The sequence below is a fragment of the Esox lucius genome, chromosome 25 (genome assembly GCF_011004845.1).
Source record: "Esox lucius isolate fEsoLuc1 chromosome 25, fEsoLuc1.pri, whole genome shotgun sequence".
Lineage (NCBI taxonomy): Eukaryota > Metazoa > Chordata > Actinopteri > Esociformes > Esocidae > Esox > Esox lucius.
This window is the reverse complement of record NC_047593.1, coordinates 20,402,109-20,422,995: the sequence shown is the minus strand read 5'-3', so window position 1 is coordinate 20,422,995 and position 20,887 is coordinate 20,402,109. Positions and strand designations below refer to the sequence as shown.

At 43.7% G+C, this 20,887-nt stretch overlaps 2 protein-coding genes and 1 long non-coding RNA gene across 3 annotated transcripts in view; 1 reads left to right on the top strand and 2 right to left on the bottom strand.

Moving 5' to 3' along the window:
• Positions 1-10,349: 10,349 nt before the first annotated feature.
• LOC105005837 (zinc finger protein 16-like) lies at positions 10,350-15,555 on the bottom strand. The gene is made up of 3 exons (XM_010864038.3): positions 15,018-15,555; positions 11,572-13,686; positions 10,350-11,195 (listed from the first exon to the last, which is right to left on the bottom strand). The coding sequence occupies exons 1-2, from the start codon at positions 15,175-15,177 to the stop codon at positions 12,497-12,499; spliced, it is 1,350 nt and encodes a 449-aa protein (XP_010862340.2). The 5' UTR covers positions 15,178-15,555; the 3' UTR covers positions 10,350-11,195; positions 11,572-12,496.
• LOC105005838 lies at positions 11,107-11,899 on the top strand. The gene is made up of 2 exons (XR_004575481.1): positions 11,107-11,231; positions 11,415-11,899. It is a non-coding gene; the product is annotated as an uncharacterized LOC105005838 (long non-coding RNA).
• Positions 15,556-16,262: 707 nt separating the features above from the next.
• Positions 16,263-20,887, bottom strand: part of LOC105005841 (ankyrin-2) — a 69,861-nt gene continuing 65,236 nt past the window's right edge. The window contains exons 53-54 of the mRNA XM_034291176.1: positions 18,943-19,031; positions 16,263-18,542 (exon numbers count right to left, since the gene is read on the bottom strand). Coding sequence (XP_034147067.1) covers positions 18,461-18,542; positions 18,943-19,031 — 171 coding nt within the window. The 3' untranslated portion in view covers positions 16,263-18,460. The remainder of the gene's footprint in view (positions 18,543-18,942; positions 19,032-20,887) is intronic.

The window sequence follows — 20,887 nt, the reverse complement described above, 5'->3', positions numbered from 1 at the left end:
CCACAAAACACATGTGGATTGGTTGGGCAAACTCCCATGAACCCTCCAACACCCCGTAGAGGGTATAGAGCTGGTCCAGTGTTCCACGGCCCGGACGAAAACCACACTGTTCCTCCTGAATCCGAGGTTCTACTATCGGCCGTATTCTCCTCTCCAGAACCCTGGCATAGACTTTCCCGGGCAGGCTGAGAAGTGTGATCCCCCTGTAGTTGGAACACACCCTCCGGTCCCCCTTCTTAAAAAGAGGGACCACCACCCCGGTCTGCCATCCCAGAGGCACTGTCCCCGACCGCCACGCGATGTTGCACAGGCGTGTCAACCAAGACAGCCCCACAACATCCAGAGACTTGAGGTACTCAGGGCGGATCTCATCCACCCCCGGTGCCTTGCCACCGAGGAGTTTCTTGACCACCTCTGTGACTTCAGCCCGGGTGATGGACGAGTTCACCTCTGAGCCCTCATCCTCTGCTTCCTCAATGGAAGACATGTCAGCGGGATTGAGGAGATCCTCGAAGTACTCCTTCCACCGCCCGACGACATCCTCAGTTGAGGTCAACAGCTGCCCACCTCTACTGTAAACAGCGTTGGTAGGGCACTGTTTCCCTCTCCTGAGGCGCCGGATGGTTTGCCAGAATCTCTTCGAGGCCAGCCGAAAGTCCTTCTCCATGGCCTCACCGAACTCCTCCCAGGCCCGAGTTTTTGCCTCCACAACCACCCGGGCTGCAGCCCGCTTGGCCTGTCGGTACCCGTCAGCTGCCTCAGGAGTCCCACAAGCCAACCAGGCCTGATAGGACTCCTTCTTCAGCTTGACGGCATCCCTTACTACCGGTGTCCACCACCGGGTTCGGGGATTGCTGCCTCGACAGGCACCGGAGACCTTACGGCCACAGCTCCGAGCGACCGCTTCGACAATGGCGGTGGAGAACATGGTCCACTCGGACTCAATATCTCCAACCTCCCTCGGGATCCAGTCGAAGCTCTGCCGGAGGTGGGAGTTAAAGATCTCTCTGACAGGAGACTCGGCCAGACGTTCCCAGCAGACCCTTACAGTACGCTTGGGCCTGCCGAGTCTGTCCAGCTTCCTCCCCCGCCATCGGATCCAACTCACCACCAGGTGGTGATCAGTTGACAGCTCCGCCCCTCTCTTCACCCGAGTGTCCAAGACATACGGCCGCAGGTCAGATGAGACGACAACGAAGTCGATCATCGACCTGCGGCCTAGGGTGTCCTGGTGCCACGTGCACTGATGGACACCCTTATGTTTGAACATGGTGTTCGTTATGGACAAACTGTGACTCGCACAGAAGTCCAATAACTGAACACCACTCGGGTTCAGATCAGGGGGGCCGTTCCTCCCAATCACGCCCCTCCAGGTGTCACTGTCGTTGCCCACGTGGGCGTTGAAGTCCCCCAGTAGAACAATAGAGTCCCCAGTCGGAGCACTTTCCAGCACCCCTCCCAGAGACTCCAAGAAGGTCGGGTACTCTGCACTGCCGTTAGGCCCGTAGGCACAAACAACAGTGAGAGACCTATCCCCGACCCGTAGGCGCAGGGAAACGACCCTCTCGTTCACCGGGGTAAACTCCAACACATGGCGGCAGAGCTGGGGAGCTATGAGCAAACCCACACCAGCCCGCCGCCTCTCACCATGGGCAACTCCAGAGTGGTGAAGAGTCCATCCTCTCTCAAGGAGTGTGGTTCCAGAGCCCAAGCCGTGCGTAGAGGTGATCCCGACTACCTCTAATCGGAACCTCTCAACCTCACGCACTAACTCAGGCTCCTTCCCCGCCAGCGAGGTGACATTCCACGTCCCTAGAGCCAGTTTCCGTGTCCAGAGATCGGGTTGTCTAGGCCCCTGCCTTCGACTGCCGCCCGATCCTCTTTGCACCGGCCCCTTATGGTCCCTCCTGTGGGTGGTGAGCCCACGGGAGGGCGGCCCCACGTCACCCGTTCGGGCTGAGCCCGGCCGGGCCATGGGGGAGTGTGCACACCCTTAAACGAATACTTTGTTGAAGCCCCTTTTGATTTTATTACAGCACTGTCTTTTTGGGTAGTCTATTAGCATGGCACATCTTGAAGTGGCAATATTTGCCCACTCTTCTTTTGCAAAAGCGCTCCAAATCTGTCAGAATGCGAGGACATCTCTTGTGCACAGCCCTCTTCAGATCACCCCACAGATGTTCAATTAGATTCAGGTCTGGGCTCTGGGCCATTCCAAAACGTGGATCTTCTGGTGAAGCCACTTATCATAATTCCCTCCACCCTGACTAAGGCCCCGGTTCCAGCTGAAGAAAAACAGCCCCAAAGCATGATGCTGCCACCCCCATGCTTCACTGTGGGCATGGTGTTCTTTAGGTGATGTGTAGTGTTGTTTTTGCGCCAAACATTCCTTTTGGAATTATGGCCAAAAAGTTAAATATTGGTTTCATCAGACCATAACACATTTTCCCACGTGCTTTTGGGAGACTTGATGTTTGTTTTTGCAAACTTCAGCCGGGCTTGGATGTTTTTCTTTGAAAGAAAATGTTTCCGTCTTGCCACCCTACCCCATAGCCCATTCATATGACGAATATGGGAGATTGTTGTCACATGTAGCACACAGCCAGTACTTGCCAGAAATTCCTGCAGTTCCTTTAATGTTGCTGTAGGCCTCTTTGAAGCCTCCCTGACCAGTTTTCTTCTCGTCTTTTCATCGATTTTGCTAATGCTTTGGAAATTTTGTACCCTTCTCCTGACTGATACCTTTCAACAATGAGATCCCTCTGATGCTTTGGAAGTTTTCTGCGGACCATGTCTTTTGTTCTGAGATGCGACTAAGAAAATGTCAGGAAAATCCTAATAGAACATTTTAAATGTATTTGTGATAATCAGAGTCACTTTAAATGATGGCAGGTGTTTAATGACTTCTATTTAACATGAGTTTGAATGTGATTGGTTAGTTCTGAACCCAGCCACATACCCAGTTATAAGAGGGTGTGCACACTTATGCAACCAGGTTATTGTATTGCATTTTTCCCCCTCGAAGATTTCAGTTTGTTTTTCAATTGAATTGTTCACATTATAGGTCACAATAAATGTGGAAAAGGTTCTGACATGATTTATCTTTGTCTCATTCTTTTACATTACAAAAATCTGCCATTTTAACAGGGTGTGTAGATTTGTTTTATATCCACTGTATACTCATCGATTTCATAATGAAAGGTATCTATGCTACCAGTTTATATGAATGCTTTCTAGCTATTAGCAGTTAATTCTACACCACCTGCAAAGGGCAATTTCTAAATGTTAGTCATAAAGAACACCAATTATATCAAAATCAACCTTAAGCAACTGCGTTGTGGGCCTGTATGTAGTAGTAGTAGTAATAATAATAATAATATCAAACAATGAATGGAAAATTAAGTATGTATTCTACATGTAGTTATTTAACTCATTTTGCAGTGACTTATTTAGTTATTTTGCAGGCAGCCTAGCAGAACACGAGGCTAGAAACCCACAGGTGCTGGATCAAATGCTAGAGCCAAAATGATGAAAAAGCCTTCCTTAAGCCTCTGGGCAAAGTAATTTTACCAAATTGTTTCAGGGTCAAAACCCCTAATGACTAATTCTCTGACCCCCATCTCCAAGGATGTCTCTACCACATTTGCAATTCACACCTAATACACATTTTACGTGTGAAATATTACCACCTGCTATCATTATTTTAAAAGCCATTAAAAGAAGACCGTTTCACACAAAGCATTAAATAACTGGCAGGTAAAACAACTCTGTCCGGTCTCCTTTCTGCAGAATTAACTCCCGCTTCAAAAGGACGGCTCTTAGAGAAATCTACAAGCAACGGGCCGGTCACATGGTGACAACGTTACTGAAGTCATCAGATGAATGGATCAACCTGAGCAACCTAGTCTTGGACCGTTACGACTGTGAAGCCTTGCGCTTCGCCTTGCACTACAGCGATGGCGTCAAACTCAACCTGTTGTGGACCATAGTTCCAAAAACAGAAATGAGGAATATCCTGGGTCTTTTGCACAGAGTTTTGACACTCAGGTCTTTGTTTATTAATGTGTATCTTTTATAAACTATTGTATTATGTGGCTTCTTGGTTGGTGGTGAAGATTGTAAGAAATCTGTGGTCTTGTATGTTGATCTTTTAGGATTGACAGGGAACTACTGCTGGAGCTTCTCCATGCTTGCAGAGATTTTGGACTGCAGAAAACGGCAGTCGACCTCCTGAGACTTCTGGACCACAAACTGGACCTCTCCTGCTCCTCTGCGATGGATCTGTCGAGGCAGGAGGAAGGCACTGTCTTAAGCCTCACTACCGGGGACTGCATGGTCATTGCATCAGCCGTCCAGGTAGCCGATTGTAACACAGAGATCAACCTGCACGACTGCCAAGTTGGGAATGCAGGACTGGAAGAGCTTATTCCCGTTTTGCACCGGGTCCATTTGAGGTGAGCAGGCATCCATCCAACATGAGTTCTAGTTAGAGTTTAATACATTTAAGTTCCTTAAATAATTGGACATGGACACATTGTTTTATTTTGGCTGTTTACCAAAATATTCAAGTTAATATGGTCTTAAAGTGCAGTCTCTCAGTTTTAATATGAGGGTATTCACATCCAAATTAGAGGAAGGGTTTAGGTATAAGAGCTCTATGTAGCCCCCTCTTTTTCAAGGGACCAAAAGTAATTTGACAATTGACTCAAAAACTGTTTCATGGACGGGTGTGGGCTATTCCTTCGTTATTTCTTCATCAGTTAAGCAGATAAATGGCTTGGAGTTCATTCCAGGTGTGGCATTTTATTGGAATCTGTTGCTGTGAACCCACAACATGCGGTCAAAGGAGCTTTCAACGCAAGTAAAAAAGGGCCAACCTTAGGCTGCAAAAAACTAAATTCCACCAGGGAGATGGCAGGAACATTAGGAGTGGCCAAATCAACAGTTTGGTTGATCAGTTTGTCACTGATCTAATGAAGCTTAATATTACACAAGCCATTTTAGAAGCATTTGAATCGTAAAATAACCTGTACATTAAAAAAAATTACAAATGTCTTCTTTCTAAAGTTCTCATTTTAAGTTACATTGGTGTGTAGGTCAACCTAGTGTGAAATACTAAGAAGTCATTTAAAAAACATGTAATACAATACAATGTAACACATCTCTCTAGCTCAGTACCCAGAGTCAACTACCCGGCCGACAAAAATACTCTAGTTAACACCCAGTGCCAACCGCCATCTGTGGTCCTGATCTTGTTCACATTTTGAGTGTGTTACTCTTTTGACCGGTTTTGACATTTAAGACATGCATTGTTAATTAACATTTTTCAGTTTAAGTAGACAAGATCCGTACAAGTTCAGAACAAGATGATAAGTTAAGTAATCAGCTATCTGTTGTGTCAAAATAACCAAGAATGTGTTCTGTCCACTTCACTCACATTAGTTGTTTTCAACCTGGAACTTTCTAGAGTGTAATATTTTGAAATAGATCTTTGTCTCTGTAATGACACTGATATTTTTCCCAGTAGCATTGGAAAACAAATTCTGTTACAGTTCCTGCACTTGATTTCTGTGAGAGATGGAGACCGCTCTGGCAGGCTTGCTTTGTTCCTCTCCCGAGCGCTGGGGAAGGAGCTGGATCTCAGTCAGACCCCTTTGGACCTAGTGGCCTGTTCATCGCTGGCCTTGATTCTAGAGTATTCCGAAGGGCTTTCAGAACTGGACCTTCACAACTGCAACCTAACTGACAACCACCTGAACTGTCTGCTCATGCACCTCCACAAAGTACAAGTCCTCAAGTCAGTGGATTACATAACATCTGTGTACAAGGGATGTTATTTGTTTGCTCTTATTTATTTGAATTGAAAAATGTTGTTCTCTCTTTCAGCCTTAGCAACAACGAAGTTACCGACCAAGGTGCCATTTATGTAAAAGACAAATTATCCAGAAATGGCTTCACAGGCACTGTGTGGTGGGTGTTTTAGCAACATTGGTGCTTGTCCATGGTCTTAACGTTCATTGATCAAGGAAAGGTGTGGTTTCTCCACAGGCTTCACAGCAGGAAGGCCACGAAGCCTGACAACGTTTTGCCTGAAGACAAGCGCTACAAAGTTTGTCTAACTTACGGAGAGAGTAAAAGGTTTTCAAAGGTAGTTACTCATCTGTGGAACAACAGTAAAAACTGACATAGGAATTCTAAATTCCAAAAAAAAAATGTTTAAACATTGTTGTATTTATACATACTGTCCACACACAGTATATATTCACTAACTCTCTACTTTTATTTGCAGACCAAGGCCCATTTTAAGGAATTTGACCCTGTGATGAAATTAGTAGAAGGCAGGATTTCTTACAGGTAACTGATGAGGATTTAATCAATTATACATTTCCCATTATTATTTTAATGTTTTAGAATTCGTACAGGGCCTCTTGGAAATTATTTAGGCCCCTTTACTTTCTCCACATATTGTTGTCATGGACTTTTAACTGATTAATATATATTTTTGCCTTCATCTACAGATAATACCACATAATGACAAATCTTGTGTAGATGGGTATTCAGACCCTTTTTCATAATTCTCCAATAGATTTACCACAAATAATATACTTTATCTGATGTATGCGATTACATTCAAAACATTTTCTGTTGACATTTTCTCATTGTGCTGTTATTCATTGTATTCATATTGTACAGTATCATATTGTTTTTTCAGGTGCAATTTTCTGGAACAGAAAAGTAATGGCTCTAGTCAGGGTACATCTCTTAGAATAGGCATTTCCTGTACTCACCTATAGACTCTCATGGTGCTTTCCAGTTTAGAATAGACATTTCCTGTACTCACCTATAGTCCCTCCATGATGCTTTCCAGTTTAGAATAGGCATTTCCTGTACTCACATATAGTCCCCCATGATGCTTTCCAGTTTAGAATAGGCATTTCCTGTACTCATCTATAGACTCTCATGGTGCTTTCCAGTTTAGAATAGACATTTCCTGTACTCACCTATAGTCCCTCCATGATGCTTTCCAGTTTAGAATAGGCATTTCCTGTACTCACCTATAGTCTCTCATGGTGCTTTCCAGTTTAGAATAGGCATTTCCTGTACTCACCTATAGTCCCTCCATGATGCTTTCCAGTTTAGAATAGACATTTCCTGTACTCACCTACAGTCCCTTATGGTGCTTTCCAGTTTCCAGTTTGGGTCTCGAGGGAGGTTCAAATGCACGGCTACAGGACTGATATTTGGAATGAAAGAGCCGGGGACCATGGAGTACAGCGTGGAGGACTGGGACATGGGCATCCTGGCTAATACCAGCTATGAACCAGCTGGGCCCCTGTTTCAACTCAACAGTCCGGAGGGAGATATCTATCAACTACAGCTACCCCACTGTGAGACTGAAGGTGAATGGGCCTTCCCTGGCATTGTCCCATCATGCTTCCAGTCACTGTGCTAGTGCTAAAACGACCTGTAATGTCCTTTGTACTGAATGCAGATACAGTATCTCACAAAAGGGAGTACACCTCTCACATTTTTGCAAATATTCGATTATATCTTTTCATGTGACAACACTGAAGAAATGACACTTTGCTACAATGTGAAGTAGTGAGTGTACAGCTTGTATAACAGTGTAAATTTGCTGTCGCCTCAAAATAACACAACACACAGCCATTAATGTGTAAACTGCTGGTACCTAAAGTGAGTACACCCCTAAGCGAAAATGTCCAAATTGGTCCCAAAGGGTTAGGGTTAACCCTAACCCAATATTTTGCGTGGCCACCATTATTTTCCACCACTGCCTTAACCTTTAAGTTCACCAGAGCTTCATTGGTTGCCACTGGAGTCCTCTTCCACTCCTCCATGACGACATCACGGAGCTGGTGGATGTTAGAGACCTTGTGCTCCTCCACCTTCTGTTTGAGGATGCCCCACATATGCTCAATAGGGTTTAGATCTGGAGAAATGCTTGGCCAGTCGATCACCTTTACCCTCAGCTTCTTTAGCAAGGCAGTGGTCATCTTGGAGGTGTGTTTGAGGTCTTTATCATGTTGGAATACTGCCTTGCGTCCCAGTCTCCGAAGGGAGGTGATCATGCTCTGCTTCAGTATGTCACAGTAAATGTTGGTATTCATGGTTCCCTCAATGAACTGTACCTCCCCAGTGGCGGCAGCGCTCATGCAGCCCCAGACCATGACACTCCCACCACCATGCTTGTATTTGTTGTGTGCAAATATACACTGATATACAAGCTGTACACTCACTACTTCACATTGTTGCTAAGTGTCATTTCTTCAGTGTTGTCACATGAAAAGATATAATCAAATATTTACAAAAATGTGTACTCACTGAGGGGTGTACTCTCAGTGAGTACACATTGTTATATCTGTTTTTATCGAACTGTGGAGAAGTAGATTAAGGACGTTCTGATCACTTTAATAATGTGTTGTACCTCACTATCAAGCTACAATACTAATGCATTTCCTGTCAGACATCCTGCTAGATAAAATTATAGAATATAGAAAGTGTACATGCAAAGTAAACTGTCTTGTATAACATCTCTTAATATTGACATCGTAGTGTAAGCAACGAAACATGAGACTATTGAAGCTGTGTGTGTTTTACCTGTGTATTCATCATTTGTACTTATATTGACATCGTAGTGTTAGCTAAACATGAGACAAGTTGACGCTGTGTGTATTTTACCAGTGTACTCAGCAGAGGATCTTCATGTGGCCCATATGTGCATTAATAACATGGAATTCCTGAGACCCAAGAAGGTGACACAGTCACATGTGATTGTAGCCATCTGCGGGCTCTCGCGGTTTGGTAATGTGCGGAAAAGACCATTCTACCAAAACCGTGTCCAAGTAAAGGTGGGCTTGTTCCTTGAGCCCGATGTAACTCCGACACGGCAAAGGCTCTGGGTGTTCCTCTTACCCCGAAATGTGCCGTTCACAGAGGTACTACTCAACTACCCTTATGAGTTATTTGTTACCACATTTCTTCTCATTTCTTTAGTTGTCGTTCATGAGTAGAATTCACTTAATTTACATCACACTAATACACATCAATGTATTGTGTACCTGTACTTGTATGAGTTGTTTGACTGGCCACCTATGATTTGTCATCCGTACGTCATATAATATAATCTCAGGTAAAGGAGCAACACAAGGAGTTTGTGTTTATTAAGACCAGCCCCTACTGCATTTTAAGACCCAAAGCCAAATACAGTTTGACATCTGACCTCAAACTGGGTTTCAAAGTCCAGCCCAAGGTAAGTATCATAAGTATTCTGAATGAACACTGATTTTTACTTTCTCTGTCTCTCTTTTTGTCTCCCCCCCCCCCCCCTTTCGCTGTCTCTCTTCCTCTCTGAGACACTCTGTCTCTTAAGCAGTACTTTCAATACATGTACACTACCGTTCAAGTTTGGTGTCCCTTAGAAATGTCCTTGTTTTTGAAAATATATTTTTTTGTCCATTAAAATGAAATATCTACATAGGCGCACCAAGGCCCATTTTCAGCAACCATCAGTCCTGTGTTCCAATGGCATATTGTGTTTGATAATCCAAGTTAATCATTTTAACAAGCCAACTGACCATTAGAAAACAATTTTGCAATTGTTAACACGGCTGAAAACTGTTGTGCTGATTAAAGAAGCAATAAATATGGCCGCCTTTAGACTAGTGGAGTATCTGTAGCATCAGCAATTCTGGGTTTGATTACAGGATCAAATTGTCCAGAAACAAAAACCTTCCTTCTGAAACTCATCAGTTTATTCTTGTTCTGAGAAATGAAGGCTATTCCATACGAGAAATTGCCAAGAAACTGAAGATCTTGTACAAGGCCGTGCATTACTCCCTTCACAGAACAGCACAAACTGGCTGTGACCTGAATAGAAAGAGTGAGAGGCCCCAGTGCACAACTAAGCAAACACCAGTCACAATGTCAACAGTAAAGAGGCAACTCAGGGGTGCTGGCCTTCTAGGTGGAATTGTTAAAAACATAAAGCCATATCTCAGACTGGCCTATAAAAAGAATTAAGATGGGCAAAAGAACACAAACAAACAATGGACTGAGGAAGAAAAAGAGTTGTTGTGGGAGCAGCTTGACCGTGTGGTATGTAAGAAGTGCCCATCAAGCCAATCCAATTGTGGGTGGTGCTTCAGGAAGCATGGGGTGAAATCTCTTCAGATTACCTCAACAAACTGACAACTAGAATGCCAAAGGAATGCAAGGCTAAAATTGACCAAAAAAAATTAAGGACACAATCGTTATTTCTGACCTTGTCAATGACTATATTTCCTATATTTCAAACTCATTTTCATGGAAAAATCTAAGTGACCCCAAACTTTTGAATGTGTGTGTGTACACACACTTTATTTTTTTACAGAAATACATTTTGCACTTTGATAGTAGCAACGATCACCATGCCACATTTGAGGTCTTCTTGAACCATGACATCACAGAACTTCATTTGAAGATCCAGGAGAGAACAGGACTGAAGGCACTGATCCGCTGGTCTCGCTTGGTGATTCTCAAAACTAAATCAGGTAACCGCTGTCCACTGATCAGTGAGTCAGATTACACAAATCATCGTCAGCATGTACGGTACCAAAACCTAGACGTTGGCTAGTTTATAAAATGCATTCCTTCAGAAGTGGAATACAAAGAAACTATGGCCCAGATAGTTTACAGCTGATGATCGATAAACAGAGTTAACATTTTTATGGTTGTCTGGTTAGCAATAAAGTGAACTAAATGTTTTGCCTTGAGGTGCAATATTACAACATGGTATCTGACTTAACCCATAGCCATTATTTGCTATTGTGTCTAGGATGTTACACTGGCCACTGTTTATATCTCGTTTCCTCACCTTGCAGCTAAAGTTTCAGTCCAGAAACTCACTGAGAGTCAGTGGATTGAGAGTCTTTGCAGCATATTGGAGCAGCTGACAAACAAACAAATGAAGAAGCTGAAGTCACTGATGATGACCACAAAGGAGAGGTCGCACATTTCAAAAAGTACCCTGGAGGGGCTTGAAGATCACTGCGACGTTGCCCAACAGATGGTGTGGGCCTGGGGCATGAATGGCTCTATCATGGCCACCAGAGAGTTCATGGACAAATTGCAACGCCAAGATGAGTGTGTGATGTCCTTGCTTCAGCCCTTCCTGGACCAGTGTGACCCAATGTGACCTGCAAATTCCTTATTTTTTTTTTTATATTACAATGGTAATAGAAACATATTACATGTGTATGGATTATATTTAGATATGTAATGTAATTAACATTTTCTCAAAATGTCTGATTTCTCATTGTTACCAATCACTACCATTCTTTCCTGAAAAGTCTAGTCTTTAAAGGTTGAACCTGTGCTTGAAATCAATATTTTCCCTCAAACTTTTCTCCTTTTAGGTTTGCCCCTTTTTCCTCCCAGTCCTGCAGAGTTGTAGATCGCCACAGGCCTCTTCCGAAACTGGTCCAATCAGCCGGTCTGCTTCTTAACACCCCCTCCCTTAACCAGGAAGTCAATGTGAGCCAACACAGCGGGGGAAACGCCCATTGACATTACCTTATGAATGACCAGGTTAGAGGCACCCGTCCCACCAGAGATGTTGCTGGAACATGGTGGCACAAGGAAATACTCTATGCCGATTACCTCCCCCGGGCGATGCCAGTCCAGTATGCACCGCCCTGCCGGACCCCCCGCCCACAAACGTCAGTGGCGTGACCGGGGCTCGAACCCTGGACTACAGAAACTTGAAGGAGGCAAATTAAATTGTACTGTTACTTACTAAAACAAGGGACATAAACTCAGGAAAATGTGGATTGAATACATATGAACATTGTTTTGGAATAACATTTTATTGTTTTTAGTAAATTTACCTTGAGTAACATGATTGGTGTTTGACGTGTTTGTTATTCAAGTTAAAAGCTTGGTTTATGTTATAGATCTCTGCATAACATTAATAATCAACAAACTACATTCATTATTGTATCCTGCATACAAATATCACTTATAAACATGTCTTTAAAATGCTGCCACTTGAGATAGTTCTCTGCAAATGTAAACCGCTGTTGGTGAGACTACTGAGCTGGAGGCCTGCGTATTGAAACCATTGATAATGTTGTTGAAATTCGCTGCCAACAGTTCAAATGAACAAATCTTGAGTCAGTGAAAAGAGTTGTTCTTGAGTCAGTGAAAAGAGTTGTTCAAAAAGAATTAATTGCTGACTGCACGTCAGTAGTGCATAACCTCTGTAGCCAAATGTGGCCACTCAGCGTAGAGGTGACATGCCCACATCTTCCAGTTATTTCCTCCAAGCAACAGCTGTGTCAAACTTCAGTGTTTTAAACCATAAATCTATTTATAAACTTCATAGAAGTAATGCATTTATATCTGACAATGTAACTGAAACCAGGACCCAGTCGGGAAAACATCATGAACAAAATATTGTTGCTTTTCTTCACTATTGTCCACATTTTACTCCTGTCTTTCATATTTTGTCCTGGTTGCTATCCTTGTGGCAGTTATTCACATGTCTCAGAAGCTGATCTTTACGAATGAATGTTTTAGCACAGACTGAACAGCCATGTGGTTTCTCTCCTGTGTGAGTCAGTTTGTGGGCAGTGAGGTTCCTCTTGATGTTGAAGCTTTGTCCACAGACACCACAGCTGAATGGTTTCTCTCCTGTGTGAGTCCGTATATGTGTGGTTAGGATCTCCTTGCGATTGAAGCTTTTCCCACAGTCACCACAGCTGAATGGTTTCTCTCCTGTGTGAGTCCGTATGTGTGTGGTTAGGTTCTCCTTGCGATTGAAGCTTTTCCCACAGTCACTACAGCGAAACGGTTTCTCTCCTGTGTGAGTCAGTTTATGCTGCTTTAGGGTCTGTGAGTGATTGAAGCTTTTCCCACAGTCACTGCAGCTAAATGGTTTTTCTCCTGTGTGAATCCTCATGTGCCTGGACAGAACCCCTTTCCATTTGAAGGTCTTGTCACAGAAAGGGCAGGAGCAGAGTTTCTGTATGTGACAGAGTTGGACATGGGCCTTCAGTTTACAGGTGGATTTGAACTTCTGCTTGCAGAAGCTACATTCACTGACTCTAAACCTGGAGAGAGTCACATGCCTCTGCAGGTCAGAGGTCAGAGCGAACGACTCACCACAGTCACGGCAGCAGTGGGTTTTGAAAGGCGAGGTACTGGGTAGGGTATAGTGTTCCCCCATTGGGGGGTTGGGGTGCCAGGGGGTGCTGTAGAGTCCTTCTAGGCCTACGGTTACTGCTGAGCTCTGGCTGGTGGCGTCATTCTGACGATCTGGAGGAGGGTCACCGGAGATGTCCGACCCACTGAGGTGGACCGCAGCGTCAAAATGTTTGAGATCCACCGGTTTAGAGTCCCTCTCTCTGTCCTCCACATTCTGGCTTTGAGCAAAAGTCATGGACCCAAAAGGGTTCTCGTGATCAAAGTCACTTTTCACACAGGAAGGATTGACTTTAAACTGTAGAACATCTGCCTCCAGGCCTTGAAGCTGCTCTTCCTGCTGGCTGGTCCAGAGTTCCTGCTGTTCCTCTTTAATCTGTGGGTGTTCTGGGTTCTCCAGCTCCAGACTGTGGCTCCACTCCTGCTCATAGTTCTGCTGCTCCACTGGAACATCTTCCAAAACAGCAGGAGAGAGTACCAGGGGTTCTGATTGGATGGAAAAGAGCCGAGGTTAGCTACTATTACCTGCCAAATGAATGACACTCAATTAGGAGCAGTACAGGAAAAATCCTTTCAAAATAATGAAAAAAGGCTCCCTGGATATATTAGGCAGCTGAATGGATGTTGGGAGGACCCGTGCACACATGTCTGAATGAATGACATGGGTCACACATACAATGGGGACACTGATGGGCAAACATGGCACTTTCTGAGTCTTTGGGGAAAGAGGCAGGGACTCAAGCCCCCCCACGGGGTCTGTCTGTGGCAGTTGCCTGAAGAGGAGCTCAGATTAGCCACTGTTACCTCCAAAATGAATGACATCCTTGATGAAGAGGAGCAGAAAAGACTGATGATAAAAACAAGTCACACTTCTTACAAAATGACAGTAGTACATGAACTCCCTTGAAATTATTGGCTGGCTTCATGAAGATCAGCAAAACATTAACATAGATGATGTTAAGAGGTCAAGGGTCATGTGGAGAAGCTGCCATTGGCCCAATAAAGAAAGATCTAATCTAACAAAGCATATATTATCAAATCAGCCATGACTAATTCATTTAGTCCCAAATAAATCTCAAAATGGGTTTATTTAATACCGAATTTGATATTGACTCCAAAAGTAATGTTGTATAGTGGCTCTGTCCCAACGCCTTGGATTTGAAATAATAAAATGACTGGTTTTAGTCAACACAACCAAGCAGATTTGCAGAACTTTGTTTCCCACATGCCTTAGGATATATTTGACCAGTGATGACGAAAGGGAAAAAACGGGGGTTGTATTCTATTATATTAAAAGCAAAAAACTATGAATTTGAAGACCACTCTGAAGAACTGAGGTGTACTGAGAAACATATGCAGGTATTTCCTAAACTGATAGGAAAACGCGAGGGCAGGTTTTTCCAGTATTTACATTTTCAAAAGTTTATCGGCTGTGACTCGATGTTGTTGACAAATCACGCCATTATTGGGAACACGAGACAGAACGGAAAGTAGTGTATTAACACAATATTTTTAATTGTGTTAATCTATTTCTCTTTTTGTTGTACCACAGTTTTTCAGAGATAATATTTTGTAATTTTAATTACCGCATATCAGTTGGCCTGTGCCCACAATGACACACGAAATGTTCTGAAAGTTCAAACATCGTCGGAATTAATGCAGCTCTTGCGCTTTTCGTGACATTCAACTTTCATACCATTTTACTTTAAGAGTTAGACTAAACAGGTTCAGGAAATATAACGTTTATATCATTTTACTATAACAGTTAGCCTAAACAACTTCATTAAATATAGCTAGTTACAAGTAGATCTACATACCTTTTATGTGTATCTCCGGTGTGACCTGCAGAAGTCTCTGTAGCCGGTCATTTTCCTTCTGGTACTCTACTACCATTTTCTCCACTGCACCAAAAATCTCCACCGCAGCCGCTGTCAAACGATCATTTAGAAACACACGCAGCAACTGTAATGTCGACATTTCAAGTCGAATTCAATTTAAGAAGCTAAATTGTTTCAGTTAGTCAGGGTCTTTACGCAACGAAGATTGTACTAAATCATAACTAAGTAATTCAGCCGTTTGCTGTTATTCCGATCCTACTTCCGTGTTGTAGTCCAGTCAGATATACTTTAGGAAGTTGGAAACCTGGCAGATAGACCTATAGGTGCACTCCACTTCGTACGAAGCAAGATATAAATAAAAAAATTATAGTATCATTGTGAAATTACTTTACCCTGGCTTTCTCCAGGGGATATCTAGACGATTTACTTAGCTAACTACGCAATTGACGAAATTAACTCGATTAGTCGAACACGCGTAATCCACATTTATTCAGAAAAGGGATTCTTATCTCCTTCCTGAAATACCACTGTCTATTGTCGACAACAAATTACTTAAACACAACAGCGCCGTCAGGCGGATGGAGGTGTACTTCTTGGGTTATGAATTTGCTTGGGCTACATCGCATTTTTTTGTGTCATTCTTAAACGATTACTTCTTGCATCTGGTCTCCTCGCCTTATTATCTAAACACATTGCAGAAGATTAGAGAGGGACCTTTACATTCCATTTTATCTGCCCTGACACTTGTAAACAAGCATGAAATGGGTTGAATTCTGATGCTGTTTTCTAATTACCTGATGTCTCTATGGAGTTAGATGTGTCTCAATATATGTTTACGAGTATTGAGACACATCTAACTCCATATGTATCCTGCTGGTTTGGTCAGATCCTCATCATAAAAATCGACTATGCATGTTGTATAAAAATACCCCTACTTAAGATGATGCATACAGTTAACCATAGGCTGGTTTTACAGACACAGATTAAGCCTAGTTTAGGACTAAATAATCAAGTTCAACAGAACTCCATTGAGTTTGTTTATTTTAGCCCTAGTCCATTCTTAATCTGTGTCTGTGAAACCAGCCCTATGTGTTCAAAATTGGGAAGTTTATGATTGCAGACATTCGCTTTTAATAAATGTAAGAGTACGTGCTTTGGTTTAAAGCCTGGGATGAATGGAATGTGTTATTGTCAACATTACAGCAACAAGAAAAACCACAACGGTCAGTTTTACACTTGTACATTTTATTCTCTATCAGCCAAAGACACACTGCAGCCATTTGTAATTCGGTAAACTCAAACATGCCCTCATAGATATTTATATATGTATAACTTCATATATGTATAGAACTGTCATCACCACGGAAACAGGATGCCGATTTGCTAAATGACAAGCAGACTGACCCATCACAGTGAACGTTCACCAGATTCGCATTTGTATCATAACTTTTTGTTTTGCACTCAGAGGAAACAGTGATGTCAGTGAAGTAGATACATAATCGATGCTACAACAGAGCTGTGAGTAATGCAGTGCCCTTACACGTCCCCCCGTCCCCTCCCACAGACCTTTCCATTGGCTGGACATACAGTACCCAGCCCTATGGGGTTGCACTACTGGCTGCGAATACTGTGTCCCGCCCAGGTGGACCTTCCTGATTGGCTGAGCATACAATTTCCTGTGTCGTGTGTAGACAAGCAAAGAGCAGGAGTGCAATGTGGATGTAGTGAAATAAAGTTCAGTTCCTCTGCTCATGTTACATTTCCTCTTTCTCATACGCACACACACACACACACACACACACACACCTCAAACTTCTCAAACTTTCAAGGGCCGTTTAATAACCAATAATTACATAAATCAAATTAGGGACCCTCTGAGTAACACTGGTACCAGTTTAGCGGTGCGTTCCCAGTGGCATCCTATTCCCTATGTAGTTCATTACTCTCCAAGGCCCCAGGGGTCTTCATGGGGATTAGGGTACTCACAGGGACCCATTGCTCCTCTCTGAGGAGTGTCAACGCGAGACCCCACCATCTTGTTCACAGTGTGTCCACCATCAGAAAAAAACAAAGGAAACACACAAGTCCCCAAGAAATCAACAAACTAAACCATTTGCCCATGTACTGGACTCAAACCAAAACGCACAACAACAAAAGAACTCAGATAAAACACTAAGAAATAGTCAAAGCAACTGCCGCTTTTTGAAACCAGTCACTCCTTTCATAGCAGCAATTTGGGTCTGACTCGCACACACACACCCACACACACACACACACACAAACACACCTGCACTCAGAAACACTCAAACACACATAAAACCTTAACAATCCTGACAAATGGTTTACCACAGAATAAAGTTACGACAGAAATATCACAAATCGATTATAGAGACAGAAATACGGAGGATAGATTATGACACGGATGAAGGACAGTAAGATAGGCAGTAGAGAGAGACAGTAATAAACCCATGAATGGAACCCAAAGTGGGAGAGGCAGAAAAGGGTCAACGCAAAATATTATTAACTGCTATTTTCACCATCCACGAAGATGGTGTCCGTTAACCAGCTACCATGCCTACTCTAGCTCGCAAAGGTTTGCGATTACGAGGGGTTGGAGAAAAAATAGATTTTGATTCTAGCTACTTCTTAGGACAGGTTAAAATACGCACATTTAACAACAACAGCCGGAGAGGAAGTGGATATTAGGTTTGGGGTTGCTACAGGTGACATCTTGACTGACCTTCATTAAAGAAAGGCCAATAGAAGGTCAATATGACGAAGAGGACGTGATGTCGTTCTCATGTAGTGATATACGCAACACCTAACGACCTGTAGGGGTGGTCAGCAGTGCTGTGAAGGTTATATAGCCAGTTAGTCCAAGCACTAGGAGAAGCACAAATATAGGACTCCTGTCTGTGTTCTGTAGGAAGAGATGTATGTGAGTGGTTTAAATGTTTTGTCTTTGTTCCACCAAAGTGTCAAGGACCAAAAAAAAACTCTAATCAGAATTGATTGGTGATATTAAATAAAATCAATATGTCTAAACAAAACAAATAACTCTTTGGTCACAAAAAAGGCCAAAAAACACAATGAAAAATATGGAAATAACAGCATAACTAAACCAAGCAGTTTTGATTGTTGAAACAGGAAGACGGTGGTTGTATTTAAGTGCACTGATGCACTCTGGGATTGCACGTGCCTGATGCATAGGATTGGTAGATCTTTAGGCAAAGGGGCGGGGTCAGAGGCTGGACAGAAAGCTAATGAGGCGATGCAGGAGGCCTGAACTGTTTCTTCTGTTCTCCTCCATTCTCCTCATCCCCCTCTTCTCCCTCCTCTTCCTCAGTAGCGACGGGTCAGGTGATGAAGGAGGCACTGGAGGTCCTGTGGTCACGACCCCTCTGAAGGGTTTTTTAATTGCTCTAGGAAAACCTGCTTCCTGTTTCCACTGGCTCCTCCCACACTCCTGTCCGCCTCTGGGCACGCCCCTTACACATCCGGGCTCTGAAGGTGGAGAGAAGGGAGAGAAAATTACAACAGGAAATGGAGAAGAAGAAGAGGAGGAGGAGGAGAACGTGGTTAGAAACTCCAAACGACTAAACTAAAAGCTGCAGAATAGAGAGTAAATAACAGCAAACGGCTGTCAGGCTGAAACAGGGGGAAGGAAACTGTTAGAAAGAAACAGAGTCATTAACAGTTATCAGTTATCAACTCCACAACATGCATTTTGAACCCAGTCTCTGATGTAATGGAATTTCTGGCTGTGTTTAGCTCCCGCTACTTGACATTATCAGAACAACACAGTCCCCATGGTCCCATCACATTATAATGAAAGGTTGTTGTTAGCTAACATTCACAAGAAACACATGCTAACACACACACACACACACACACACACACAAACCTCCTGACCACAGATCCGTCCTCCTTGACCGTCTCTCTCTCCACTATGGGAAGATTAGCTCTGCTAAAGCCCCCTATGTACTGAAGAGCCTGGAAGATGAGGGATGAAACGGAGGGATGCAACAGAGGGATGAAACGGAGGGATGAAACGGAGGGATGGAGAGATGGAGGATGAGACAGAGAGAAACAGTGAGTCTGACTATGGAGAGATATTAATAATATATCACAACCTCTTAGAGCCACATGGGGACTTAAGGACAGATTTAGGGTTTAGATTGAGGCTCTGTATGGAAGGAGAGATGGAAGGAATAGTTTTAGAGAACAGACTTTCTGACAACAGAGAGAAACAAATACATTTACATTTTTGTCATTTAGTGGATGCTTTGTGTCCTCCATTTTCACTCAGCTGCCCAAAGACCCTTCCTGTCAACTGCCCAAAGACCCTTCCTGTCAGCTGCCCAAAGACCCCTCCTGTCAGCTTCCCTCAGACCCGTCCTGTCAGCTTTCCACAGACCCCTCCTGTCAGTTTCCCACAGACCCTTCCTATCAGTTTCCCACAGACCCTTCCTATCAGCTTCCCACAGACCCTTCCTGTCAGCTGCCCAAAGACACCTCCTGTCAGCTGCCCAAAGACCCGTTCTGTCAGCTGCCCAAAGACCCCTCCTGTCAGCTGCCCAAAGACCCCTCCTGTCAGCTGCCCAAAGACCCCTCCTGTCGGGTCAGGAGTCACTTGTTAAAAACATATAAAACAAATATTTTACACATTTCATTTGAAACGTTCTGATTACGTTATTTTATGTTCAAGTGTTGTTTCCCCAGGACCACAAAGCAGCTTGTCACCCAGAAGCTGCAATCAAATCAAATCAATCAAAATGTATTTATAAAGCCCTTTTTACAACAGCAGTTGTCACAAAGTGCTTTACAGAGACACCCGGCCTTAAACCCCAAGGAGCAAACAACAGTAGTGTTGAATTTCAGTGGCTAGGAAAAACTCCCTAAGAAGGTCGAATTTTAGGAAGAAACCTAGAGAGGACCCAGGCTCAGAGGGGTGACCAGTCCTCTTCTGGCAGTGCCGGGTGAGATATTAAGAGTCCAATTGGAATAATAAATACATTTCTCTGGGCTAAATCCAGAGTCTATTTGATTTTAGACTAGGTCAGAAGTATGACCAGGTGGACAAGGACAGGACAGCAACCAAACCAGGTAATCCGCAGGTGTGGACCAGGACCTCATCTCCTCCTAAAATTTAAAACTGGAGGAGACTGAGAAAAGTTAGTAGTACATCCCTCATATCCCCCAGCACAATAATATAGCAGCATAACACCTTGGAACTGAGACGGGGGGGTCCAGTGACACTGTGGCCCTACCCGGGGGAGGCCCCGGACAGGGCCCAACAGGCAGGAAATCAATCCAACCACATTGCCAGGTATCAACCAAAGGGACACCCACCAACCGCAACCCCCCTGAATGAGGGCCGAGTATTGCTAGCAGCGTACAGCCCAATTGCACAAGTGCGCAATAGAGAGTCAACAACAAGCCAGTGACTCTTCCCCCGAAAGGCATTGGAGGGAGGGCATCCCAGTGGTGACGAGAGCCCACCTGGCAAGACAGCAAGAGTGGACAGTATCAGGCCTACTGGTCACCTTCACGCCCCCGGGCCAGGCTACACCTAATTATAAACCGTGCTGTAGAGATGAGTTTTTAGTAGACACTTGAAAGTTTGCACTGAGTTTGCATTTCTAACCTTAATTGGCAGATCATTCCACAGTAGTGGAGCTCTATGAGAAAAGGCCCTGCCGCCAACTGTTTGTTTAGAAATTCTAGGTACAATGAAAAGGCCTGCATCTTGCGATCTAAGGTTACGTGTAGGTATATATGGCTGGATCATTTCAGCAGGTAAGTAGGAGCAAGTCCATGTATTGATTTATAGGTTAAGAGTAAAACCT